At 67.7% G+C, this 26,544-nt stretch overlaps 2 protein-coding genes across 2 annotated transcripts; both read left to right on the top strand.

Moving 5' to 3' along the window:
• CARMIL3 (capping protein regulator and myosin 1 linker 3) lies at positions 1 to 25,453 on the top strand (the record flags this gene model as incomplete). Its single annotated transcript, XM_074982212.1, has 41 exons — positions 1 to 97; positions 4,256 to 4,350; positions 4,948 to 4,998; positions 5,177 to 5,236; positions 5,728 to 5,849; positions 6,036 to 6,115; positions 6,202 to 6,272; positions 6,361 to 6,434; positions 6,721 to 6,796; positions 7,137 to 7,225; positions 7,415 to 7,509; positions 8,346 to 8,432; positions 8,569 to 8,678; positions 9,996 to 10,073; positions 10,160 to 10,236; positions 10,836 to 10,940; positions 11,289 to 11,358; positions 11,488 to 11,569; positions 11,680 to 11,776; positions 12,672 to 12,726; positions 13,993 to 14,165; positions 14,730 to 14,798; positions 16,025 to 16,118; positions 16,201 to 16,299; positions 16,433 to 16,561; positions 16,917 to 17,030; positions 17,584 to 17,759; positions 17,853 to 17,940; positions 18,319 to 18,462; positions 18,577 to 18,640; positions 19,422 to 19,630; positions 20,216 to 20,322; positions 20,400 to 20,718; positions 20,796 to 20,930; positions 21,193 to 21,259; positions 21,344 to 21,433; positions 22,711 to 22,820; positions 22,917 to 23,061; positions 23,146 to 23,256; positions 25,068 to 25,166; positions 25,264 to 25,453. Coding segments are annotated over 41 exons (4,239 nt in total), but the record flags the coding sequence as incomplete, so codon positions are not given.
• On the top strand, positions 18,654 to 19,417 carry LOC142004453 (uncharacterized; the record flags this gene model as incomplete). The annotated part of the gene is made up of 1 exon (XM_074982098.1): positions 18,654 to 19,417. A coding segment is annotated over exon 1 (750 nt), but the record flags the coding sequence as incomplete, so codon positions are not given.
• Positions 25,454 to 26,544: the final 1,091 nt, after the last annotated feature.

Raw genomic sequence — 26,544 nt, forward strand, 5'->3', positions numbered from 1 at the left:
ACTCGGCCGCCGCCGCTGCGCTCGGCCCGGCATGTGGCTCCGGCCCTCGGCTGCCATGGCCCGGCCGGCGGGGGGGAGCTCGCCCGGGAGCTGCAAGGTACCGCCCCCCCCGCCCCCTCCCCCCCCGGCCCGGCCCGGCCCCCCAACCCCCCCGGCCCCCAGCCCCCCAACCCCCCCGGCCACCTGCCCCCCAACCCCCCCAGCCCCCGGCCCGGCCACCTGTCCCCCCAACCCCCCCGGCCCGGCCACCTGCCCCGCGTCCCCCCACAGCCCGGCCCGGCCACCTGCCCCCAAACTCCCCCAGCCACCGGCCCCCCAGCCCCCCCAGCCCGGTCCGGCCATCTGCCCCCCAACCCCCACAGCCCCCGGCCCCCCAACCCCCCGGCCCGGCCACCTGTCCCCCAACCCCTCCCAGGTCCCCGGCCCCCCAGAACCCCCCAGCCCGGCCACCTGCCCCCCCTACCCCACATCCCAACCACCAGCCCCTCCTCTCAGCTGCCCCCCAGCCCTGGCCCCTGGACTCCCTTCCCCTCCCACCCCGCAATCACCTGCCCTCCAGATCCCCTCCACTCACCCCCCCACCCCCGTCCCTCCCCACAGCCCATCTGGCCCCTCCCACCCCAATGCCGCTGTCGGCCCTCACCACAGACCCCCAATCCCCGTCGGTGTCTGCCCCACAGTCGCCCCCACCCCCCATGGCTGGTGGTTACAGCAGGGGGCCGGGAGCCAGGACTCCTGGGTTCTTCCGGCTCCGGGAGGGCAGTGGGGGCTGGTGGTTAGAGCAGGGGGCGGGAGCCAGGACTCCTGGGTTCTTCCCGGCTCCGGGAGGGCAGTGGGGGCTGGTGGTTAGAGCAGGGGGCGGGAGCCAGGACTCCTGGGTTCTCTCCCCGGTGCTGGGAGGGCAGTGGGGGCTGGTGGTTAGAGCAGGGCCGGGAGCCAGGACTCCTGGGTTCTCCCCGGCTCTGGGGGGGGGGGCAGTGGGGGCTGGTGGTTAGAGCAGGGGCCGGGAGCCAGGACTCCTGGGTTCTCCCCGGCTCTGGGGGGGCAGTGGGGGCTGGTGGGTAGAGCAGGGGGCTGGGAGCCAGGACTCCTGGGTTCTCCCTGGCTCTGGGAGGGCAGTGGGGGCTGGTGGTTAGAGCAGGACCGGGAGCCAGGACTCCTGGGTTCTCTCCCCGGCTCTGGGAGGGCAGTGGGGGCTGGTGGTTAGAGCAGGGCCGGGAGCCAGGACTCCTGGGTTCTCCCCGGCTCTGGGAGGGCAGTGGGGGCTGGTGGGTAGAGCAGGGGGCTGGGAGCCAGGACTCCTGGGTTCTCCCCGGCTCTGGGAGGGCAGTGGGGGCTGGTGGTTAGAGCAGGGGCTGGGAGCCAGGACTCCTGGGTTCTCCCCGGCTCTGGGAGGGCAGTGGGGGCTGGTGGGTAGAGCAGGGGCTGGGAGCCAGGACTCCTGGGTTCTCCCTGGCTCTGGGAGGGTAGTGGGGGCTGGTGGTTAGAGCAGGGGGCTGGGAGCCAGGACTCCTGGGTTCTCTCCCCGGCTCTGGGGGGGCAGTGGGGGCTGGTGGTTAGAGCAGGACCGGGAGCCAGGACTCCTGGGTTCTCCCCGGCTCTGGGGGGGCAGTGGGGGCTGGTGGTTAGAGCAGGGGGCGGGAGCCAGGACGCCTGGGTTCTCTCCCCGGCTCCGGGAGGGCAGTGGGGGCTGGTGGTTAGAGCAGGGGCTGGGAGCCAGGACTCCTGGGTTCTCCCCGGCTCTGGGGGGGCAGTGGGGGCTGGTGGTTAGAGCAGGGGCCGGGAGCCAGGACTCCTGGGTTCTCCCTGGCTCTGGGAGGGCAGTGGGGGCTGGTGGTTAGAGCAGGGGCCGGGAGCCAGGACTCCTGGGTTCTCCCCGGCTCTGGGGGGGCAGTGGGGGCTGGTGGTTAGAGCAGGGGCTGGGAGCCCGGATGCCTGGGTTCTGCGCTGGGCCCGGGCAGGGCAGTGCGGGGGGGTGGCGGTTGCTCTGTGGCGGCTGGTTCCTGTGTTGCTGCCCCCGAGGCGGATTGGGGCCCCGCTGTGGTTTGGCAGCACCGTTGTGACATCGCCGGGTGGGGGGGGGCTGCCTGTCTGCGCCCCGAGTCGTGTGACCTGTCCCCACCCCCGGTCCTCCTTCTGCCCCTCTCCTACCCACGGAGCAGCTGCCCTAGGCCGGCTCCCCACGGCCCCACCCCGGCGTGTCCCTCGCCGCCGGGCCAGGCTGGGCCCCCCAAGGGCTCCCCGCAGACGGCCGGGGCGGGAGCGAGGGGCGGGGCCGTCTGCTGTGGCACCCCTGGGCCCCACCCGGCGTGCGGTGCCGGTCGGTTCCTGTTCGAAGGGTGCCGGGCACCGGAACCCCCCGCTTCTCGAAATCGGGTTTCGCTTCCGTCCCCGCCCAGCCCCCGCTCCCTGCCCAGCCCCCGCTCTCTGCCCACCCCATCCCCCGCTCCCTGCCCAGCCCCCGCTCCCTGCGCCCAGCCCCCGCTCCCTGCCCAGCCCCCGCTCTCTGCCCACCCCATCCCCCACTCCCTGCGCCCAGCCCCCGCTCCCTGCCCAGCCCCCGCTCTCTGCCCAGCCCATCCCCCGCTCCCTGCCCACCCCATCCCCCGCTCCCTGCCCATCCTCCCTGCCCACCCCATCCCCCGCTCCCTGCCCAGCCCCCACTCCCTGCGCCCAGCCCCCGCTCTCTGCCCAGCCCATCCCCCGCTCCCTGCCCACCCCCCGCTCCCTGCGCCCAGCCCCCGCTCTCTGCCCACCCCATCCCCCGCTCCCTGCCCAGCCCCCACTCCCTGCGCCCAGCCCCCGCTCTCTGCCCAGCCCAGCCCCCGCTCCCTGCCCACCCCATCCCCCGCTCCCTGCCCAGCCCCCGCTCCCTGCGCCCAGCCCCCGCTCCCTGCCCATCCTCCCTGCCCACCCCATCCCCCGCTCCCTGCCCAGCCCCCGCTCTCTGCCCATCCTCCCTGCCCACCCCATCCCCCGCTCCCTGCCCAGCCCCCACTCCCTGCGCCCAGCCCCCGCTCTCTGCCCATCCTCCCTGCCCACCCCATCCCCCGCTCCCTGCCCAGCCCCCACTCCCTGCGCCCAGCCCCAGCTCTCTGCCCATCCTCCCTGCCCACCCCATCCCCCGCTCCCTGCCCAGCCCCCGCTCCCTGCGCCCAGCCCCCGCTCTCTGCCCATCCTCCCTGCCCACCCCATCCCCCGCTCTCCGGTCCCTGCCCAGCCCAGCCTCGTCCCCGCTCCCTCCTCCCTGCCCACCCCCCACCCCCTGCGCCCAGCCCCCGCTCTCTGTACCCACCTCCTGCACCCAGCCCCAGCTCCTTGACCATCCCCCACCCTCCACTCCCTGCACCCAGCCCCATCCCCCCACCCAGCCCCTACACCCGGTGCCCATTCCTCACTCCCTGCACGCTGTGCCCATCCCCCACTCCCTGTACCCACCGCCTACCCCTGCCCACCCCCGTCCCCCGTTCCCTGCACCCTGTGCCCATCCCCCGCTCCCTGTACCCACCGCCCACCCCTGCCCTCCCCCGTTCCCTGCACCCTGTGCCCATCCCCCGCTCCCTGTACCCACTGCCCACTCCCCGCCCATCCCCCGCTCCCTGCACCCTGCACCCATCCCCCTCTCCCTGTACCCACTGCCTACCCCTGCCCACCCCCGTCCCCCGTTCCCTGCACCCTGTGCCCATCCCCCGCTCCCTGTACCCACTGCCCACCCATGCCCACCCCTGTCCCCCGTTCCCTGCACCCTGTGCCCATCCCCCGCTCCCTGTACCCACCGCCCACCCCTGCCCTCCCCCGTTCCCTGCACCCTGTGCCCATCCCCCGCTCCCTGTACCCACTGCCCACTCCCCGCCCATCCCCCGCTCCCTGCACCCTGCACCCATCCCCCTCTCCCCGTACCTAGCCCCAGCTCCATCTCCCCGCCCAGCACCCATCCCCCCTCCCTGTACCCACTGCCCACTCCCTGCCCATCCCCCGTTCCCTGCACCCTGCGCCCACTGCCCACTCCCTGCCCATCCCCCGCTCCCTGCACCCTGCACCCATCCCCTCTCCCTGTACCCACTGCCCACTCCCCACCCCACCCCCACTGCCTGCACCCTGCGCCCATCCCCCGCTCCCTGCCCAGGTTGCAGACCGGGGCTGGGGTCTGAGCCCTGGTGCCGGTGGCCATGTGCAGCCCCCCCCCCCCGCCCCCCCGCAACTGGGGCCAGTGTCCTGGGGCTGCCCCACCTTCCATCCTGCCCCCTCCCTGCAGACAGCATCCGGCAGGTCCTGAGCCGCCCGCCCAGCCCCCAGCTGCTCCGCGTCAAGCTGGAAACCAAACCCAACAGGTTCGAGGAGCGAGTGTTGGTGAGTTACCCGCTGGGGGTCTGGGGGGTCTGTCTGTCCCCCCTGGCTGGGGGTCCAGCCCTTAGTCCCCCATCCCCAGCCCGGCCCGTGCCCCTCGCTCCTGCCCCACAGCCCCACCCCCCAGCCCGGCCCGTGCCCCTCGCTCCCGCCCCACAGCCCCGCCCCCGCAGCCCGGCCCGTGCCCCTTGCTCCTGCCCCACAGCCCCACCCCCCAGCCCGGCCCGTGCCCCTCGCTCCTGCCCCACAGCCCAGCCGGTGCCCCTTGCTCCCGCCCCACAGCCCTGCCCCCCCAGCCCGGCCCGTGCCCCTCGCTCCTGCCCCACAGCCCAGCCGGTGCCCCTTGCTCCCGCCCCACAGCCCTGCCCCCCCAGCCCGGCCCGTGCCCCTCACTCCTGCCCCACTGCCCGGCCGGTGCCCCTCGCTCCCGCCCCACAGCCCCGTCCCCCCAGCCCTGCCGGTGCCCCTCACTTGTGCCCCCTCGCCCCCACGGGTCCCTCTGTGGCTCACCCCAGCAGCTGTGACATCTGGGCCCCCAGGGGCGGGGAGGGGTCCGCGGCATCCCCCACACTGGTGTGATGGGGTCACTCCCCCCCACAGGTGCTGACGACCTGGAGGTTGCACGTCTTTGGGCTCCGGGTGCCGGCCAAGGTGAGTGTGGACGCAGCCGGGGGGGCACGGGGGGAGGGGCTGTGACACGCACACGCGCGCACAGGGCTGGGGGGCACTCGCAGGGCTGGGGGCACTCGCAGGGCTGGGGGACACACGCAGGGCTGGGGGCACTCGCAGGGCTGGGGGACACACACACACTTCTCCGTTCTCCCCCCAGGTCGAGAGCTCCTTCAATGTGTTGGAAATTCGAACCCTGAACACGGTAAACCAAAGTCAGGTAAGTGCCCCCGGTGCCCCCCTCTGCCCCCCAGTGCCCCCCGTCCCCCTCTGCCCCCCAGTGCCCCCCCGTCCCCCTCTGCCCCCCAGTGCCCCCGGTGCCCCCCTCTGCCCCCCAGTGCCCCCCCATCCCCCTCTGCCCCCCAGTCTCCCTGGTTTCCTCTTTGCCCCCCGGTGCCCCTCTCTGCCCCCCAGTGCCCCCCCGTCCCCCTCTGCCCCCCAGTGTCCCCGGTTTCCTCTTTGCCCCCCAGTGCCCCCCATGTCCCCCTCTGCCTCCCACCCTGCCCCCCAGGCACGCAGCCCCTTCAGGCCCCGCCCCCAGGCTGAGCCCCTCCCACCCCCCAGTCCCGGGGGGCGCCGTGCGGCCGCGGTCGGGGCCGCGCTGTCCCCGGCTGCCCGAGATCGGTTGTGTTCACTGCGAAACGCTCCCGGTCCTCTGCCCGCCTCCCCCACCCCCGCCCCACCCCGACCCCTCCCCCCCCGGCCCCCCAGATCCTGCTGGACACGGAGAAGGCCACCTACAGCTTCCGGTTCCCCAGCCCGGCCGGCGCCGAGCAGGTCACACGGCACGTCACCGGCGCCCTCGCCAGGATCTTCCCCGGCCCCACGGCGGGGTGAGCGCAGCTGGGGCTGGGCCTGGGCGGGAGAGCGGGGGTGGGTGCAGGGAGCGGGAGCTGGGGAGGAAGTGGGGGATGGGCAGGGAGTGGGGGGATGGGCGTGGGGAGCGGGGGCTGGGGAGGGAGCAGAGTGGGAGGTGATGGACCCCGGAGTCCTGACTGCGCCCCTCCCCCACTGCCCAGGTGCCTGTGGACCCCCGAGACCCCCCGGGACACGTCCCCCAACTCAGAGACCTCCACCTCCACCAGCCACAGTGTCTGCGGTGAGCGGGGGGCGGGCGTGGGGCCGGGGGATCGGGGGGGCTGGGGGGGCGCCCAGCTCTGACCCCCGGCTCTGTCGCCCCGCCAGGGGGGTTCTCCGACACCTACGCCGCCCTCTGCGACTACAACGAGCTGTGCTGCCGGGAGGAGGTGCAGTGGGTAAGTGGGGGGCCGGGGGCGGGGCGGGGTGGGGTGGGGGAGGGGCCATGGGGCCCCCCTTATCTCTGCACTCTGCCCCCCCTTTCAGGATGTCGACACCATCTACCACTCGGCTGACAATCGGGAATTCAACCTCCTCGACTTCAGCCACCTGGAGAGCCGGTGAGGGGCCCCCGATAGCCCCGTCCCCCAAAACCTACCCAAACCGAGGCCCGGCCCCCTTCTAGCATAGAACCTGCTGCTCCCCCAAACCTGGTAACCCAAACTGCCTGCACCCCACGCTGCCTCCACCCCCCAGAAAACCTGTACCCTGACACCCTGTCTGTCCGAGTCCAGCTGGTGGCTCCCCACAGACACCTCTGTCCCCTTCTGCCCCCAGGGCGCCTCCCCTGGCAGCGCAGTGGGGTGCTGGTGGCTCCAGGGTTCACCCTCAGGACTCTCTCCGCAGGGACATGGCCCTCATCGTCGCAGCTCTGGCCTACAACCCCTGGTTCACGGGGCTGCACTGCAAGGACCTGCGGCTGGTAGGTACCCCCGAAACCTGCCCTGCACCCCCAAACTGCCCCAGGGCCCCAAACCCCACCTCTCCACTGCCAAACCCTGCCCCGCCCCCCGAAACCTGCCCTGCACCCCGAAACTGCCCCAGGGCCCCAAACCCCACCTCTGCACCCCAAACGCTTCCCCTCCCCCCGAAACCTGCCCTGCACCCCCAGACTGCCCCAGGGCCCCAAACCCCACCTCTGCACCCCCAAACCTTGCCCCGCCCCCCCAAACTGCCCCAGGGCCCCAGCCCCCCTCTGCTCCCCACCCCCCTTTCCCGCCGGGGGCCCCCGACTTCCGTGCCGCTCTCTGCTGCTGTGCCAGGGGGCCGAGGTCGCCGAGCAAGTCCTGCACACGCTCAGCAAGTCCCACTGCCTGGAGGAGCTGGTCCTGGACAACGCGGGGTTAAAACCGTGAGCGAACCCCCAAATCCCCCTGCCCCTGTGGGGCGCTGGCTCCCCCGGCCCGGGGCAGAGCCTGGTGGGGGGTGGGGAATGGGGCAGGGGCCTGGCCCCTCTAGGGGCACCGGCTCCCCCAGCCCGGCTGGGTCGGGGGGCTGGGTTTGTGGGTCCTGGTCTCACCCCCGGCTCTCTCCCTGGCAGGGACTTTGCCCTCAAGCTGAGCTGCGCCCTGGGAGACAACCCCAGCTCGGCCCTGCACGGCCTTGTGCTGTCCCGCAACCAGATCGAAGACAAAGGTGGGGACCCCCAGCCTCCCAGGGCTCCCCAATAACCACCGGTGTCCCCCATTAGCTCCCCAGCCCCCCCGGGTCCCCCAGTAAGCACCAGTGTCCCCCAATATCTCTGCAGCCCCACAGGGCCCCCCAGTAACCCCCAATGCCCCCCAATATCTTCCCAGACCCCCCCCAAGGCCTCCCAGTAAGCATCAGTGTCCCCCAATATCTCTGCAGCCCCCCCGGGCCCCCCAGTAACCACCAGTGCCCCCCAATATCTCCCCAGCCCCCCCGGGCCCCCCAGTAAGCACCAGTGCCCCCCAAGATCTCCCCAGCCCCCTCAGGCCCCCCAGTAACCACCAGTGCCCCCCAATATCTCCCCAGACCCCCCCAAGGCCTCCCAGTAAGCATCAGTGTCCCCCAATATCTCTGCAGCCCCCCCGGGCCCCCCAGTAACCACCAGTGCCCCCCAATATCTTCCCAGACCCCCCCAAGGCCTCCCAGTAAGCATCAGTGTCCCCCAATATCTCTGCAGCCCCCCCAGGCCCCCCAGTAACCACCAGTGCCCCCCAATATCTCCCCAGCCCCCCCGGGCCCCCCAGTAAGCACCAGTGTCCCCCAATATCTCCCCAGCCCCCTCAGGCCCCCCCAGTAAGCACCAGTGTCCCACAGAATCTCCCCCCAGCTCTCCCAGGGCCCCCCAAATCCTCAGCCCCCTCCGGGCCACCCAGTGTCCCCCAGAATCTAACACCCCAGTTCCCTCCCTGGTGCCTGGTCCCCCCCTAGCCGGGCTCTCACTCTTTTCTCTCCTTTCCCGCCCCCCCCCACTGCCCCCCGAACCCCGACTCTCCCCCCTGCAGGTCTGCTCTCCCTGAGCCAGTTCCTGCTTTACTCCCCCAAGGGGCTGCGGCAGCTGGGGCTCTGCAGGACCGGACTCACCCCCAAAGGTAACGGGGGGCCGGCGGAGGTGGGGGGGGGCAGGAGCCGTGAGCAGGCGGGGGGAGAAGCTTGGGGGGCTGGGACCCCTGCCCCTCCCCCGCCTGCACCCCCCCAACCCCCCACTCACCCCCTGCCCCCCCACAGGGCTGGCCGCCCTCTGTCAGGCCCTGGGGGACAACCCGGCCTTCAGCACCTCCCTGCAGCAGCTGGACCTCAGCCGCAACCCCGGGCTGCTGGCTGGGGAGGAGGCCCACGTGAGTGAGAGTGGGGGGGCGCTGTGGGGCACTGTGGGGCAGGGAGTGGGGACGGAGGCGCTGTGGGGCCAGGATCGGGGGTGCCGTGGGGTGCTGTAGGGCTGGGAGCAGGGGGCGCTGTGGGGCGCAGAGCAGGGGCAGGGGCAGGGGGGCAGGGAGTGGGGTCAGGGGGCGCTGTAAGGCGCTGTGGGGCCAGGATCAGGGGCGCCGTGGGGTGCTGTAGGGCCGGGAGCAGGGGGCGCTGTGGGGCGCAGAGCAGGGGCAGGGGCAGGGGGGCAGGGAGTGGGGTCAGGGGGCGCTGTAAGGCGCTGTGGGGCCAGGATCAGGGGCGCCGTGGGGTGCTGTAGGGCCGGGAGCAGGGGGCGCTGTGGGGCGCAGAGCAGGAGCAGGGGCAGGGGGGCAGGGAGTCGGGACAGGGGGCTCTGTGAGGTGCTGTGGGGCCAGGATCAGGGGCGCCGTGGGGCGCTGTAGGGCCGGGAGCAGGGGGCGCTGTGGGGTGCAGAGCAGGAGCAGGGGCAGGGGACAGGGAGTGGGGACGGGGGGCGCTGTGGGGCCAGGATCGGGGGCGCCGTGGGGCGCTGTAGGGCCGGGAGCAGGGGGCGCTGTGGGGCGCAGAGCAGAGGCAGGGGCAGGGGGGCAGGGAGTGGGGACAGGGGGTGCTGTAAGGCGCTGTGGGGCCAGGATCAGGGGCGCCGTGGGGTGCTGTAGGGCCAGGAGCAGGGGGCGCTGGGGGCGCAGAGCAGGAGCAGGGGCAGGGGGCAGGGAGTGGGGACGGAGGCGCTGTGGGGCCAGGTTCGGGGGCGCCGTGGGGCGCTGTAGGGCCGGGAGCAGGAGCAGGGGCAGGGGGCAGGGAGTGGGGACGGGGGGCGCTGTGGGGCCAGGATCAGGGGCGCCGTGGGGTGCTGTAGGGCCGGGAGCAGGGGGCGCTGTGGGGCGGGGAGCAGGAGCAGGGGCAGGGGGCAGGGAGTGGGGACGGGGGGCGCTGTGGGGCCAGGATCGGGGGCGCCGTGGGGCGCTGTAGGGCCGGGAGCAGGGGGCGCTGTGGGGCAGGGAGCAGGAGCAGGGGCAGGGGGCAGGGAGTGGGGACGGGGGGCGCTGTGGGGCCAGGATCGGGGGCGCCGTGGGGCGCTGTAGGGCCGGGAGCAGGGGGCGCTGTGGGGCGGGGAGCAGGGTGGGGGCTCAGTGGGGCAGAGGCGGGGAACATGGGGCACGGAGAAGGGCGGGCGCTCTGTGGGGCAGTGGGCAGAGGGCTCTGTGGGGCTAGGGGTGCCGTGGGGCAGGGGACGCTATGGCGCTGGGTGTGTTCTCCCCTTGCAGGGCTTTTATTCCTTCCTGGCCCAGCCCAACGCCCTGGTGCGCCTCGAGCTCGCAGGCACGGACTGCGCCGTCGACGTGGTGAGGGGGCCGCGGGGGGCGGGGTGGGGCATGCCGGGGGGCTGCCGTGGGGAGCTGGGGGTCAGTCCCTTCTCTCCTCCCCCCAGTTATTCGGGGCTCTGCTGCATGGATGTTGCACCCGCCTAAGCTACCTCAACCTCTCGCGGAACACGTTCTCCCACAGGTGAGCCCTGGGGTCCCCCAGCCCCCCAACTCCTGGCGGAGCCCCCGCCAGCCAGACTTCTCCCCTGCCCCCCATTTCCCAGCTGGGGGAGTCCCCATTACACAGACTCCTCCTCTGTCCCCTGCCCCCGATTTCCCAGTCTGAGGGCCCCGTTGCAGAGACCCCCCTGCCCCCCAATTTCCCAGCTGGGGGAGTCCCCATTACACAGATTCCTCCTCTGCCCCCTGACCCCCAATTTCCCAGCTGGAGGGTCCCCATTACAGAGACCCCCCGCTCCCCTGTCCCCCAATTTCCCAGCTGGAGGGTCCCCATTACAGAGACCCCCGTGCCCCCCTGCACCCGATTTCCCAGCTGGAGGGTCCCCATTACAGAGACCCCCGTGCCCCCCTGCACCCGATTTCCCAGCTGGAGGGTCCCCATTACAGAGACCCCCCTGCCCCCCTGCCCCCGATTTTCCCCAGAGGGGGTTCCTACCAGATAAGCCCTCCAAACCCCCCCCCCCAGTGAGGGGGACCCCAGTTACCCTGCCCCCTCCCTGCCCCGCAGGCCTCGGGGTCCCCAGGGCCTTTCAGGGGCTCCCAGTCTATCTCCGTCCCCAGGAAAGCCAAGGCCTGGCACCTCCCCGTCACGCAATTCTTCTGCAGCGCCTACGCCCTGAGCCACGTGAGCCTGGCCGGCACCAGGCTGCCCCTGGACGCCTTGAGGTAAGCGTGAGTGTGCGTGCTCGTGCGTGCACGTCTGTGTTTGCACACGCACTCCTGGGCTTGCATGTTTGACTTTGCACATGCACTGCAGCTTGCATTTGCACATTCACATTTGCACACACTTGTATGTGCATGTTTGTGTTTGCACGTGCATACTTGTGCATGCACATTTGTGCGTGTCTGCTTTGGGGGGGGGGGGCGCGTCCTGGCGCCCCCTGCTGGACTGGCCAGGTCCTGCTCTCTGTGCTGGGGGAGGAGCTCGTGGGGAATGTGGGCGGAGCTAGTGGTGCAGGTGGGAGGGGCTAGTGGGAGACACGCCCCCGCCCCCATTAACTCCACCGTCCCCAGGTCTCTGTTCCAGGGTCTCTCGGCCAACACCCACCTGAGCGAGGTTCACCTGGACTTGAGTGGCTGTGAGGTGAGGTGGGGGGCCCAGGCAGTGGGGAGGGGGCCCCTTGTCAGCCCTTCCCCATCTCCTTCTCCTCCCTTTCCCGTTCCCTCCTCCTTCCCATGGTCCCTTGGTTCTCTCTGCCACCTTCTCTTCCAGCTGCGCTCGCCGGGGGCTCAGGTCCTGCAGGAGCAGCTCCCGGGGGTCACCGCCGTGGGGAGCCTGGACATCTCCGACAATGGTGAGTCTGCCCACCAGCCCCCCAGCCCGTGCGCCATGGCCTGGGGTGGGAGGGGGGCTGGATCTTACCTTCCCCATTGCCTCTCTTCTCCCCACCTCTGCTCGTTCCAGGTTTCGACTCCGATTTGCTGACGCTCGTCCCTGCTCTGGCTAAGAACAAATCCCTCAAACACCTGTGGCTCGGCAAGAACTTCAGCGTCAAGACCCGGTGGGTGAAGGTCCCTCTCCTCCACCTCCAGCCCTGTCTCCGCCCCTCCCTCCTCCCTGAGGTCCCAGAGAAGTGTCTTCTACTTGCCTTCAAGCTCACCTCTACTGAGGCGGCTCTACTCCATGCAACCAGTCTTGACCCATTTCATGGTGCTTGCTTCCATGGGGCCCTTTCTAACCCCACCAGATGGGCACTGGCTCCATTTGAGACCCATTACAGTGTCATGAGAGCCCACAGATCCATTGGAGGGATGCTGGGCTCCAGGCAAACCATTCTAGATCCATTAGATGGACATTGAACTCCATGGAACCCGTTCTAGATCCATTAAATGGGTGCCGGGCTCCATTGGAACCATTCTAGGCCCATTGGGTGGGCACTGACCCTCAAAGAGAACCATTTCTAGAGCCATTAGGCGATTCTCCAAACATCTAGAAAGAAATGAAGAAGTGGGAAAGTAGAAACGGCTGTCTAGAACCTCCTCAGTTGAGTGACCTAGACAGCTGTCCAAGATACTTGGTGTCTCTGATTAGGCCGACCTCATGAAATCCCTTTATACAGCATGGAAGGAAGTTGCAGATGAGTCTACTGAATTTGACTCGAGAATGCCCAGTTATTCAGTGCTTGCCCAGCCTGGAACATGGGAAGGGTCTAGAAGGAGTGACCTAGAACATTAGCCAAGTCATGCAGGTGGAGGCTGTGAAGTCCTGCAGTCTAGAACCCACCCAACTTAGAACGCAAAGGGAACAAATCTAACCTAGAATAAGTTTCATAGAACAATTACCGTGATCCTGCTTGGCTTACAGCCAAGTCGGGGGAAAGGCTGGGGAATTCAGCTGCCAGCCCCCTCCCACCCTCTAAGGTTCTCATGCCCGGCCTCTGCATTCTCTGTTCACAGGACGCTGGAGGAGATACTACGCAAGATCGTGCAGTTGATACAGGAGGAAGATTGTGTGAGTCTGTCCGTCATGAAACGTGCACAGGGGGCTGTGGAACAGAATTGAGGGAAACCAGCAGAATTATGAGGTGGAAAGAAGGTGAAGCCCAAGGGAGGCTGTGGGTCAGGACTAAGGGGCAATGGCAGAGCTGCAGGGGGAGGCCTGTGTTCTTCCCTGCCCCTTCTCATTCTCACTTGGGTAGATTTGGGCTGGGTTCTTGGATGGGTTGAGTTGAACTGGGTTGGATTGAATTGTTAGGTAGAGTTGGGTCGTGTAGGTTGGGTTGGGTTGAGATGACCTGGGTTGGATTGGATTGTTAGGCAGAGTTGGGTTGTGTAAGCTGAGGTGGGTTCTTGGTTGTGTTGAGTAGAAATGGGTTGGACTGGATTGTTAGGTAGAGATGGGTCATGTAGGTTGGATTGTGTTCCCGGTTGGGTTGAGTTGAACAGGGTTGGATTGGATTGTTGGGTAGAGTTGGGTTGTGTAGGCTGGGCTGGGTTCTTGGCTGGTGTGAGTAGAAATGGGTTGGATTGGATTGTTGGGTAGAGATGGGTTGTGTAGGTTGGATTGTGTTCTCGGCTGGGTTGAGTTGAACGGGGTTGGATTGGATTGTTGGGTAGAGTTGGGTTGTGTAGGTTGGGCTGGGTTCTTGGCTGGTGTGAGTAGAAATGGGTTGGACTGGATTGTTGGGTAGAGATGGGTCGTGTAGGTTGGGATGGATTCTTGGCTGGTGTGAGTAGAAATGGGTTGGACTGGATTGTTGGGTACAGATGGGTTGTGTAGGTTGGATTGTGTTCTCGGCTGGGTTGAGCTGAACAGGGTTGGATTGGATTGTTGGGTAGAGTTGGGTTGTGTAGGTTGGGCTGGGTTCTTGGCTGGTGTGAGTAGAAATGGGTTGGACTGGATTGTTGGGTAGAGATGGGTCGTGTAGGTTGGGATGGATTCTTGGCTGGTGTGAGTAGAAATGGGTTGGACTGGATTGTTGGGTACAGATGGGTTGTGTAGGTTGGATTGTGTTCTCGGCTGGGTTGAGTTGAACGGGGTTGGATTGGATTGTTGGGTAGAGTTGGGTTGTGTAGGTTGGGCTGGGTTCTTGGCTGGTGTGAGTAGAAATGGGTTGGACTGGATTGTTGGGTAGAGATGGGTTGTGCAGGTTGGGTTGGGTTCTTGGTTGTGTTGAGTTGAACTAGGATGGATTGGGCTGTTAGTAGATTTTTAGGGAGAGGGTTGGCTTCTTGATTGGTCCTTGGCTGACTCCCCTCTTCTCCCCTGGCCTCTCAGTCCCTGCAGTCTCTCTCTGTGGCCGACTCACGGCTGAAATCCCGGACCAGCATCCTCATTAATGCCCTTGGCAGTAACACCTGCTTGAACAAGGTGGACTTGAGCGGGAACGGCATGGAAGACCTGGGAGCCAAGATGCTGTCCAAGGCCCTGCAGATTAACAGCACCGTCCGGTGGGGGGAAGACGGCAGTGGGGTTCAGCAGAAGGGCCCTTGGGAATACATGGAAGGGAGGGATTGGGTCTAGAGAGGGGGTGTTCCCTGTGGGGAAGTGGATGCAGTTTGGGGGTCTCATTGGCTAGAAAGTGATGGACTTGGGGATGGGGTGAGGGGGGTCTTACTGGGTGAACCAAGGGAGGGTGTCACACTGCAGGTTTGGGGTTTTAGGTTTATGTCGGGGGAAGTGGGGGGAGATTTGGAGAGACCCTGCCTATGGGCAGGAGCAGGGATTGGGGGGTGGAGGGGAGACCTTGGGGGGAAGGATCCCCTGGGACTGAGAAGCAGGGAAGTAGATATGGAAGGGGGGCCCTGTTGGAGGAAGAAGTGGAGGAGAGAGTCATTGGTGGGGACAGCCAAAGTGGGGGCTTTATTGGGAAATGAAGTGAAGGAGGGAGCCCCTGAGGAGGAGTGGGGGTGGAAGATTTGTATCAGCCAAGGCGGGGTCTCTCCTGGGGTGTCATCATGGTCGGGGGCAAGAGGGACCTCGCTCTTGTCTTACCCAGCCTGGATCTCCCTTAGGAGCATTGCCTGGGATCGGAACAACACTACGGTACTTGGCTTCCAGGATATCGCCCGAGCCCTGGAGAAGTGAGTCTGGGAGGGATTTCCCGGTGGACATCCCAGCCTCCCGCCCTCCAACCCACATCTCACCAGGCCTGTAGGGTTAGGGTTAGCATTGCTAATGGGGGTCATTCCTCTGCGATTTCATGCCTTGGAGCTGCACTGTTTGTAACTCATTCTGAGTGGGGTGTGTGCGGACTGGCAGAGTTGTGTGGATGATGTTGAGTGTGGTAGAGGGCTGGATGGGTTGGTTGTGTTGAGCTGAGCCAGCTACGTTGCTGAGTAGGTGACTGGGTTGTGCAAGTGGGTTACTGATGCATGTGTTGGGTTGGAGGGTGTTGTTGTGTAGGTGTCTGGGTTACTGCTTGGAGATGGGTGGGATGAGTCTGGTTGGGTTCTTGGTTGGGTTTGGTTCTTGACTGTGTTGAGTTGGGTTGGGTTTTTGGTTGGGTTGGGTGGGGTTTTTGGTTGGTTTGGTAGGGATCTTGGTTGGGTTTTTAGCTGGGTAGCATTCTTGATTAGGTTGCATCAGATTGGGTGCTCGACTGGGTAGAGTTGTGTGGTGTTCTTGTTTGTGTTGGGCTGAGTTCTTGGTTGGGTTGAGTTGGGTAAGGTTCTTAGTTGGGTTCTTGTTTGTGTTGGGTAGGGTCCTTGGTTGGTTTGGGTTGGGTTCTTGGTTGGGTTGAGTTGGGTAGGGTCCTTGGTTGGTTTGGGTTGGGTTCTTGGTTGCGTTGAGTTGGGTAGGGTCCTTGGTTGGTTTGGGTTGGGTTCTTGGTTGCGTTGAGTTGGGTAGGGTCCTTGGTTGGTTTGGGTTGGGTTCTTGGTTGCGTTGAGTTGGGTAGGGTCCTTGGTTGGTTTGGGTTGGGTTCTTGGTTGCGTTGAGTTGGGTAGGGTCCTTGGTTGGGTTGAGTTAGATTGGGTGCTTGACTGAATAGAGTTGCATGGGGTTCTTGTTTGTCCTGGGTTGGGTTCTTGGTTGGGTTGAGTTGGGTAGAGCTGGGTTATTGGAAGGCTCATCAGATGGGTCATTGGGGTGATTGAATGTTAAGAGGGACGGGGAGTGATCATTCAAGGCCAAGAAGTGGTACTGGGGTGTGCCTGGAGGAGGAACACGAGGCGACAGTGGGGAAACAGGGGTGATATCAGTGGGAGGGGGAGGTTGGAGAACGAGGAGGAAGCTGGAGCGTGAAGGTCATTCCCTGGAGCCCTTTCTCGACATCCCCCGTCACTGAACCTCACACCCTTCCCTCCAGCAACTACACCCTGAAGTACATGTCCTTCCCCATGAGCGACATCACAGCCGCTTACCGCAGCGCCCCGGAGAGGACGGACGAAGTGTGGCAGAAGGTGGGTAGAGCCCCCGGGGCTCCTCCGGGTGGTGAGGGTACTCTCCCGGGGCCTCTCATTGGCTTCCCTCCCCGCCCCCCAGATCCAATGGTGCTTGCTCCGGAACGGCCATTCCCAGAAGTTCTCCCAGGAGCAGGCCTTCCGCCTGCAGCAAGGCATCGTCACCAGCAGCGCAGAGCAAGTAAACGTTCCCGTCTCCCCGTCCTGCCCCCCGGGGGCAAGGGGGGCTGGCTCCGGGGCAAGGAACGGAGCCTTTCCCCTCTAGGGGGGCGCTGCCTCCAGGGCTCCTTGCTGACCATCCTGTCCCCCAGCAGATGATAAGGCGGCTGTGCCTGCGAGTCCAGGAGGAGGTGAGGGCTCTGAGCAGCTGCCCGGCCGACGCCGTCCAGGAGGAGGTGCAGTACGCGCGAGAGCTCATGGAAGAGGCCAAGAACTCGCGGGCGGTGAGAGACCTGCCCCATTCCCTCCCTCCAGCCCGGCCTGTTCTCCGCCCTCTCGCCTTCCTCCTGCCCCCACCCAGATGTTCCCCACATCTGTACTCAGCAGCCCTGGGCGGGACTCGCTCTCCTCTGGCTCACAGAAGCTCTCCAGGTGTTACCCCCCATGTCATGCAACCCTCGGCGCTGCCGTGGTTGGGGCGGGGGGGTTATCCCCAGATGCAAACGGCCTCCCCAGACGTCGGCATGGCCGTGGCCTCTGGTGGGCAGCGTATCCCCAGAAGTTGTCCCCACTGCTGTCTCCCCCCTCCCCCCGTGCACATCTGTCCCTGCTCACCCCGCCCCCCCCGACTCCCGCCAGCTGTTCCCCAGCCTGTACAAGCTGGGACACATCCTGGCGAGCGACGGGCCCGTCCGGCAGCGCCTCGAGTCCGTGGCCAATGAGGTCTCGAAGGCCGTCGACAAGGAGCTGCAGGTGACTAGCGGGGATCTCGCTGGGGATTGGGGGTTCAGTTTGGGGGTCCCCCAGATCTCACTGGTAGGGTTGGGGGGTTCAGTTTGGGGGTCCCCCAGATCTCACCGGTAGGGTTGGGGGGGTCTCAATTTGGGGGTACCCCAGATCTCACGGGCAGGGTTGGGGGGTTCAGTTTGGGGGTCCCCCAGATCTCACCGGTAGGGTTGGGGGGTTCAGTATGGAGCTACCCCAGATCTCACAAGTAGGGTTGGGGGTCTCAATTTGGGGATACCCCAGGTCTGACAAGCAGGGTTGGGGTCTCAATTTTGGGGTACCCCAGATCTCACAGGCAGGGTTGGGGGGTTCAGTTTGGGGGTCCCTCAGATCTCACCGGTAGGGTTGGGGTGTCTCAATTTGGGGATACTCCAGGTCTCACAAGCAGGGTTGGGGTCTCAGTTTGGGGGTCCCCCAGATCTCACCAGCAGTGTTGGGGGCTCCATGTGGAGGACCCTGGCTCTGATGGTGTCACTTGGGGAGCTCTGTGGGGTGACTTGGTGTTTCGGGGCCCCCCCAGGTGATCCTGGAGTCCATGGTGACGCTGACCCAGGAGCTGTGTCCCCGGGCCATGCAGGTGGCCGAGGGCCACAACAAGCGTCTGGGAGCCGTGTCGGAGCACGTGACTGTCCCCCGCAACTTCATCCGGGGGGCGCTGCTGGAGCAGGCGGGGCAGGACATCCAGAACAAGCTCAAGTGAGGCGGGCGGGGCAGGTCGGGGCGGGGGGCAGGTAGGCTGGGGGGCAGGAGGAAGTTGGGGGGCAGGACTGACCCTCCGTTTGCCCCCAGCGAGGTGAAACTGTCGGTGGTGACGTATCTCACCAACTCCATTGTTGAGGAGCTTCTGGATGAGTTGTACAGCACCCACAAAAACCTGGTGAGTCCCCCCGAAACCCCCATGCTGCCCCCCGTGGCCCCCAGTGACCCTCCCAGGCCCTCGCACACCCCACAGCCCTGCCCTAGTGCACCCACGGCAGGGGCTGTGCCATGCAGACCCCTGTACCCCATTCATGACTCCACAGAGCCCTGCAGCCTAATGCACTTGCGTTCCTCCAGCACCCCAGTGTGCCCCTTTGCCCCACATCCTCTCCATTCACCCCAGTCTCTCCCCCACGCCCCCCAGCATGACCCCTGGACCTCCAGCCCCACATGTCCCCAGGGCCCCCCCAGTTATGCCCTATCCCAGCCCCACACATCCCCCTCTACTCTGCGCCCTCTGGTCCCCGGCTCACCCCAATAATCCCTCCCCCCACAGAGCCAGCACATCACATACCTGCAGCAGCTCTCTGAGGGGCAGAGGGGGGCAGGAAGTGCCGGGGGGACCCCGCTAGACCAGGCCCCCAGGAACCATCTGAGAGACCATGAGGAGACCACGGACGATGAGATGGGGACCAGCATTGTAAGCCATGGGGCCGGAGCAGGGTCCTGCTGGACCCTCTCCCAGCCCCCCACCCCCAGGGCAGGGAGGGGCCCTGAGCCCGGCTCTGGGGTCACCCCACTCTCCCCTCCGCAGGACACCATCGCCATCAGACGGCAGAAACACGGCAGGAAGATCCGACCGGCCTCGGCGTTTATCGGTGAGTCAGGGTGGCTCATCCGAGCTCATGTGTCTCTGCCCGTCCGCTGCTCCGTCTGTCCATCCATCCATCCGTCCACCACTCTGCCTCTCTGTCCACCCATCTGTCCATTCATCCATCCATCCACCACTCCATCTCTCCGTCCACCCGTCTGTCCATTCATCCATCCATCCACCACTCCATCTCTCCGTCCACCCGTCTGTCCATCCACCTGTCTGCCCATCTCTCCACCCACCGCTCCATTTGTCCATCCAACCATCTATCCGCCCGTCCGTCTGTCCATCCACCACTCCATCTGTCCATCCAACCATCTATCCTCCCGTCCGTCTGGCCGTCCATCCATTCACCACTCCATCCACCCATCTGTCCATCCTCCCGTCGGTCTGTCTGCCCATATGTCCGTCCATCCATCCACCCACCCATCCACCACTCCATCTGTCCATCCAACCATCTATCCATCCGTCCGTCCATCCACCACTCCATCTGTACATCCAACCATCCATCCGTCCGTCCGTCAAACCATCCATCCACCCATCCATCTACCAGTCCACTGCTCCTCCCATCCATCCATCCGTCCGTGCGACTGTCCATCCAACTGTCCTCCTGCTCCCCACTCCATCCGTCCGTCTGTCCACGCATCCAACTGTCCATGCCTCCACTCATCCGCCGCTCCGTCCGTCCGTCCGTCCGTCTGCCCACCTCTGCACACGACTCTTCCTCTGTCACCCCCTCCTCGCCTGCCCCACTGCCTCTCTCTCTCTCTCTCTCCCTCCCCCGACAGCCGACCCGGAGGCGGACGCCCCGCCCCCCGTGGGCCCCGACTCTCCATTGGGCTGGCTGTCCTCGTCGGCCAGCAGCCAGTACTCGCATTCCCGCAGCCCCTCCTTCGAGGGACTCGTCGAGCTGCCCACCGAGGGCTCCCGGCTGGAGCACCGCACCCGTGGACGGCCCCGGCCCCCCCGCTGCGCCCCTCCGGGGCCCCGCCAGAACGTGAGTCGCCCGACCCCAGCCCGCTCCCCATCCCGTTTCCCGGTCCCTCCTTTTCTCCTTCATTCGTTAACTTTCTCACCCCGTTGTGCCTTCCTTTGTCCACCCCGTCGGTCGCCTTCCCTCCTCCTCTCTTCCTTTGTTTGCTCTCTCGCCCCTCTTTCGCTCGCCGTTTTCCTCAGTTTCCCCCCTCCCTTTCGGGCCGACTCCTGCCCCACAGCCTGCTGGGTAACGAGAGGAAACACACACATGAAAGAACTCCTGGTTGCAAGAGGCGGGACTTCCCACTTTAGCTGTGAAAGCGGGGGAGGAGCCAGCCTTCAAGGAGGAATACCTAAGAGAGGATGAGTCTTTCTAATATTCCAAAACAGGAAGTCCTGATCACTGGGGGAGGGACTTCCTGTTTCCCCCTGGCAAGGGGGAGGCGCCATTCTGAAAATGGGCTTTATCGCCATATTCTGGAGCAGGAAGTCCAAGTCCCCAAAGGCGGGACTTCCCACTTTGCCTGAGGGGGGCGGAGTAGGAGGGAGGAGCCAGTCTTAAAGTGACAGCAGCTAATTCCTTGCTTCCTACCCCCCTCCCTAGCAGGCTCGGACGCCGGGGTCCTTTGAGCCCCAGGAGAACGGGCCGGTGGGGCAGCTGGACGAGGGGCTGGAAGAGTTTTTCAGCAGGCGCGTCCTGATGGATAACTCCAGGTGGGAGCCTATCCCTGCGGGGCAGGGGGGAAGGGCGGGGAGCCCCCTCATCTGACTCTGGCCCCTGCTCCCCACAGTGACCCATGGACCCCCCGAGGCTGCGGCCTGAGACCGGGCCCCACTGACATGCGGCCCCCCACGCAGAAGAAGAGGCGGAAAGGGCTCTTCCACTTCCGGCGGCATCGGAGCCTCAAGGGGGAGCGGGAGGTTGACGACCCCACTTGGGGGGCCCCCAAGAGCTCCCCGGGAGCCCTCCAGGGGGCAGGAGAGGACCCCAGGGCGCCACGGCGCAGCTCGGCCAGCCTGGACGAGGCGGAGGGCGGGGGGGTTCCCCTCCCTGGGATGGGGGGCAGCGGCGGAACCGGGGTGAAGGGGCTGCCCCCCAGGGGGAAGCAGGTAAGGGGAGGTTGGGCAGCCGGGTGGGGGGCGGGGCCAGCAGGGGCCACTGCATCCAGCCGCCTTTGTTTTTGTAGGGTCCCCCCTCCGATTGCCCCCCCGCCCCCCAGAGGGCGGAGTCAGATTCCTCGGAGGCAGAGCTACTGCAGCCCTGCCGAGTACCCCGCATCGCCCTGCCAGGGATGGGGCGGAGCCTGGACGAGAGGAAAGAGGTATGGGGCACGGGACAGGCGGGGCTTCCCCTGAGGGGGCGGGGCCTAAGAGCAGACCACGCCCACTTCTGACCTCCTGGGCAGCAATTAGCAGAGGGAGGGGGTATTCCGGGGGCGGGGCCACAACCTGCACACCCCTCATGCTGTGGGGAAGGCAGGGCTCTCCAGGGGCGTGGCCTGAGGACCGAGGCCACGCCCACTTCACCCCCCCACCCCCCGACGGCCTGGTCCCGACCCCCTTTTCCACTGGCTCTGGTTCCAGGGGGCAGAGCTGCACAGGGCAGGCAGCCTGCAGGAGCGAGAGCGGCGGAGATCCTCAGATGACACAGGTAGGGGGCCGCCCCCTAAGTGGCACCCTCCCCCTCTCCTAGCTCCTCCCAACCGCCTCCTCCCCTTGCTCTCTGCCCCCACAGACAGAGGGGGCTGGAGGCCCCAGCCGCCCCCGCAGAGCTCCAAGCCCACCTTCGCCACCATCCGCAGGGCTCAGGCCAGCTGGGACATCGGTAAGGGCCGCGAGCTTCCCCCGGCGGTGCCCCCGGGGCCGCGAGCTTCCCCCGGCGGTGCCCCCCCAGGCTGCGAGCTTCCCCCGGCGGTGCCCTCGGGGCCGCGAGCTTCCCCCAGCGGTGCCCCCCCAGGCTGCGAGCTTCCCCCGGCGGTGCCCCCCCAGGCTGCGAGCTTCCCCCGGCGGTGCCCCCCCAGGCTGCGAGCTTCCCACGGCGGTGCCCCCGGGGCTGCGAGCTTCCCACAGCGGTGCCCCCCCAGGCTGCGAGCTTCCCACAGCGGTGCCCCCCCAGGCTGCGAGCTTCCCACAGCGGTGCCCCCCCAGGCTGCGAGCTTCCCCCGGCGGTGCCCCCGGGGCTGCGAGCTTCCCACAGCGGTGCCCCCCCAGGCTGCGAGCTTCCCACAGCGGTGCCCCCGGGGCTGCGAGCTTCCCCCGGCGGTGCCCCCCCAGGCCGCGAGCTTCCCCCGGCGGTGCCCCCCCAGGCTGTGAGCTTCCCCCGGCGGTGCCCCCCCAGGCTGCGAGCTTCCCCCGGCGGTGCCCCCCCAGGCTGCGAGCTTCCCACGGCGGTGCCCCCCCAGGCTGCGAGCTTCCCCCGACGGTGCCCCCCCAGGCTGCGAGCTTCCCACAGCGGTGCCCCCCCAGGCCGCGAGCTTCCCACAGCGGTGCCCCCGGGGCTGCGAGCTTCCCACAGCGGTGCCCCCGGGGCCGCGAGCTTCCCACAGCGGTGCCCCCCCAGGCTGCGAGCTTCCCCCGGCGGTGCCCCCCCAGGCTGCGAGCTTCCCACAGCGGTGCCCCCGGGGCTGCGAGCTTCCCCTGGCGGTGCCCCCAGGCTGCGAGCTTCCCCCGGCGGTGCCCCCCCAGGCTGCGAGCTTCCCCCGGCGGTGCCCCCCCAGGCTGCGAGCTTCCCACAGCGGTGCCCCCGGGGCCGCGAGCTTCCCACAGCGGTGCCCCCCCAGGCTGCGAGCTTCCCCCGGCGGTGCCCCCGGGGCTGCGAGCTTCCCACAGCGGTGCCCCCCCAGGCTGCGAGCTTCCCCCGGCGGTGCCCCCGGGGCCGCGAGCTTCCCACGGCAGTGCCCCCCCAGGCTGCGAGCTTCCCACAGCGGTGCCCCCCCAGGCTGCGAGCTTCCCCCAGCGGTGCCCCCCCAGGCTGCGAGCTTCCCCCAGCGGTGCCCCCCCAGGCTGCGAGCTTCCCCCGGCGGTGCCCCCCCAGGCTGCGAGCTTCCCACAGCGGTGCCTCGATGGCTCATGTGATTTTTCGCTCTGCTCCCGGCCCGCCAGCGGAGGAGAGCTCCCTGCCAGACCAGGAGGAGCCAGCCAGCCCCGGCGGGACCCCCAGATCAGAGGAGGGGGGCAGAGCCCCACACCCCAGCTTCTTGGCATCTGGAAAGGTGAGGGGCGCAGGGGGGTAAGCTGCGAGCTGCCCCACAGCAGTGCCCTCCGGAGGCCAAGGCCACTGACTCTCCCCTAATCCGGTTCCCCGGCAGGTCAGGGCGCCGCCCCCTGGGCCCCCCAGCCGGAGGCCCCCCACTCAGCCGGAGCGGGGCCACAGCAGCGAGGAGGGGGCTGGTGGGGCTGGCCCCACGGAAACTCAGGCCTCCTGCCCGCGGCCCGAGCACCTGGACACAGCAGGTAGCGGGGGGCAGGGCCTGGGAAGCGGGGCGCCGGCTGGCCCAGGGTGGGGTCCAGGGTCGTTCACCCCCTCTGTCCTTCCAGGGGGCTACGAGGGGGGGCGGAAACCAGCCCCCTTGAAACCCCTGCGAAGCCACCGGGCCCAGTCCTGTGACAAGCTGGAGTTGGACCGGGGGCGCCATCCCGGAGCCAGAGGTCAGCCCAGAAGGAAGTTGGGGGGACCCCGGGGCTGCGAGCTTCCCCCAGCAGTGCCCCCGTCGGGGGGGACCCCAGGGCTGCGAGCTTCCCCCAGCAGTGCCCCCGTCGGGGGGGACCCCGGGGCTGCGAGCTTCCCCCAGCAGTGCCCCCGTCGGGGGGGACCCCGGGGCTGCGAGCTTCCCCCAGCAGTGCCCCCGTCGGGGGGGACCCCAGTGCTGCGAGCTTCCCCCAGCAGTGCCCCCGTCGGGGGGGACCCCAGTGCTGCGAGCTTCTCCCAGCAGTGCCCCCGTCGGGGGGGACCCCGGGGCTGCGAGCTTCCCCCAGCAGTGCCCCCGTCGGGGGGGACCCCGGGGCTGCGAGCTTCCCCCAGCAGTGCCCCCGTCGGGGGGGACCCCGGGGCTGCGAGCTTCTCCCAGCAGTGCCCCCGTCGGGGGGGACCCCGGGGCTGCGAGCTTCTCCCAGCAGTGCCCCCGTCGGGGGGGACCCCGGGGCTGCGAGCTTCTCCCAGCAGTGCCCCCGTCGGGGGGGACTCCGGGGCTGCGAGCTTCTCCCAGCAGTGCCCCCGTCGGGGGGGACCCCGGGGCTGCGAGCTTCTCCCAGCAGTGCCCCCGTCGGGGGGGACCCCGGGGCTGCGAGCTTCCCCCAGCAGTGCCCCCGTCGGGGGGGACCCCGGGGCTGCGAGCTTCTCCCAGCAGTGCCCCCGTCGGGGGGGACCCCGGGGCTGCGAGCTTCTCCCAGCAGTGCCCCCGTCGGGGGGGACCCCGGGGCTGCGAGCTTCTCCCAGCAGTGCCCCCGTCGGGGGGGACTCCGGGGCTGCGAGCTTCTCCCAGCAGTGCCCCCGTCGGGGGGGACCCCGGGGCTGCGAGCTTCTCCCAGCAGTGCCCCCGTCGGGGGGGACCCCGGGGCTGCGAGCTTCTCCCAGCAGTGCCCCCGTCGGGGGGGACCCCGGGGCTGCGAGCTTCCCCCAGCAGTGCCCCCATCGGGGGGGACCCCGGGGCTGCGAGCTTCTCCCAGCAGTGCCCCCGTCGGGGGGGACTCCGGGGCTGCGAGCTTCTCCCAGCAGTGCCCCCGTCGGGGGGGACTCCGGGGCTGTGAGCTTCCCCCAGCAGTGCCCCCGTCGGGCGGGACTCCGGGGCTGCGAGCTTCCCCCAGCAGTGCCCCCGTCGGGGGGGACCCCGGGGCTGCGAGCTTCCCCCAGCAGTGCCCCCGTTGGGGGGACCCCGGGGCTGCGAGCTTCCCCCAGCAGTGCCCCCGTCGGGGGGGACCCCAGTGCTGCGAGCTTCCCCCAGCAGTGCCCCCGTCGGGGGGGACTCCGGGGCTGCGAGCTTCCCCCAGCAGTGCCCCCATCGGGGGGGACCCCGGGGCTGCGAGCTTCCCCCAGCAGTGCCCCCGTCGGGGGGGACCCCGGGGCTGCGAGCTTCCCCCAGCAGTGCCCCCGTCGGGGGGGACCCCAGGGCTGCGAGCTTCCCCCAGCAGTGCCCCCGTCGGGGGGGACCCCGGGGCTGCGAGCTTCCCCCAGCAGTGCCCCCATCGGGGGGGACCCCGGGGCTGCGAGCTTCCCCCAGCAGTGCCCCCGTCGGGGGGGACCCCAGGGCTGCGAGCTTCCCCCAGCAGTGCCCCCGTCGGGGGGGACCCCGGGGCTGCGAGCTTCCCCCAGCAGTGCCCCCGTCGGGGGGGACCCCAGTGCTGCGAGCTTCCCCCAGCAGTGCCCCCGTCGGGGGGGACTCCGGGGCTGCGAGCTTCCCCCAGCAGTGCCCCTGACTGGGCAGCCTACGGATCTCACCCTTTCCCTCTCCTGCCCCCACCAGGTGCCGCCAACGCCCCCCTGCCCGACCCCCCTCCGCCCCCGCCCGCCGAGCGCCATCTGCCCCCTTGGAAGCCCCGCCTCCCCATGGAGCAGGCGGGGGGTGAGTAGAGGGGCCCCTTGGGCAACAGAGGGTTAACGCCCCCTACCCCGGCCCCTCCCCAGCCTCCAGCCCTGTCCGTCTGTCTCTCTCTCTGCAGGAACCCAGGCGTCCGGGCCGGACTGAGGGACCTGCCTCGGCTGGGGGGGCGCAGTGGGAAGAGGCCTGGAGCTCGGCCTAGACCCGGCTGCGCCCCCCAACGGGGCTCCCCCCCCAGCCCCTGACCCCCAAGTCCCCCCCCCAGGGGTCGCTGTCTATTGTCGGCTTGTACAGAAATAAAGTCTATTGTGATCGCAGCCACGTGTGGCCTGCGTTCCTGGGGGGCGGGGACCCCTCTGGGGGGCGGGAGCCTGGGCCCCAGCGCAGTGGGTCAGGGAGCTGGCGTGCTCGGCCCTGGCCAGCAGGGGGCAGCCACCTTCCCGTGGGGCACATGCACACAGCGACACCTACACAACCCTGCCAGTGGGGAGACAGGGACGTGCACGCACACACAGAGCAGCAAATACACAACTCAGCCACTAGGGGACGCCAGCACGCGCACACACACACACACACACACACACACACAGAGAACAGCAAATACACAACTCAGCCACTAGGGGATGCTGGCACACACACACACACACAGAACAGCAAATACAGAACTCAGCCAATAGGGAACACCAGAACACACACACACACACAGAGCAAATACACAGCTCAGCCACTAGGGGACGCCGGAACACACACACACACACACACACACACACACACAGAGCAGCAAATACACAACTCAGCCACTAGGGAACGCCGGAACACACACACACACACAGCAGCAAATACACAACTCAGCCACTAGGGAACGCCAGAACACACACACACACAGAGCAGCAAATACACAACTCAGCCACTAGGGAATGCCGGCGCGCACACACACACACACACACAGAGAACAGCAAATACACAACTCAGCCACTAGGGGACGCCAGAACACACACACACACACACACACAGAGCAGCAAATACACAACTCAGCCACTAGGGAACGCCGGCGCGCGCGCGCACACACACACACACACACAGAGAACAGCAAATACACAACTCAGCCACTAGGGGACGCCAGAACACACACACACACACACACACACAGAGCAGCAAATACACAACTCAGCCACTGGGGATGCCAGAACACACACACACACACGCACGCACGCACACACACACACACACAGAGCAGCAAATACACAACTCAACCACTGGGGACGCCGGGACACAAAAACACAAACACCAGCACATACACAATCCTGCCACCAGGGATACAAGGACACCTACACAAACAGCAGCAAATACACAACCATGCCACTAGGGGACACAAGCACACACACAGAGGGCAGCAAGTACA

This window comes from Carettochelys insculpta, chromosome 32, assembly GCF_033958435.1.
Source record: "Carettochelys insculpta isolate YL-2023 chromosome 32, ASM3395843v1, whole genome shotgun sequence".
NCBI lineage: Eukaryota > Metazoa > Chordata > Testudines > Carettochelyidae > Carettochelys > Carettochelys insculpta.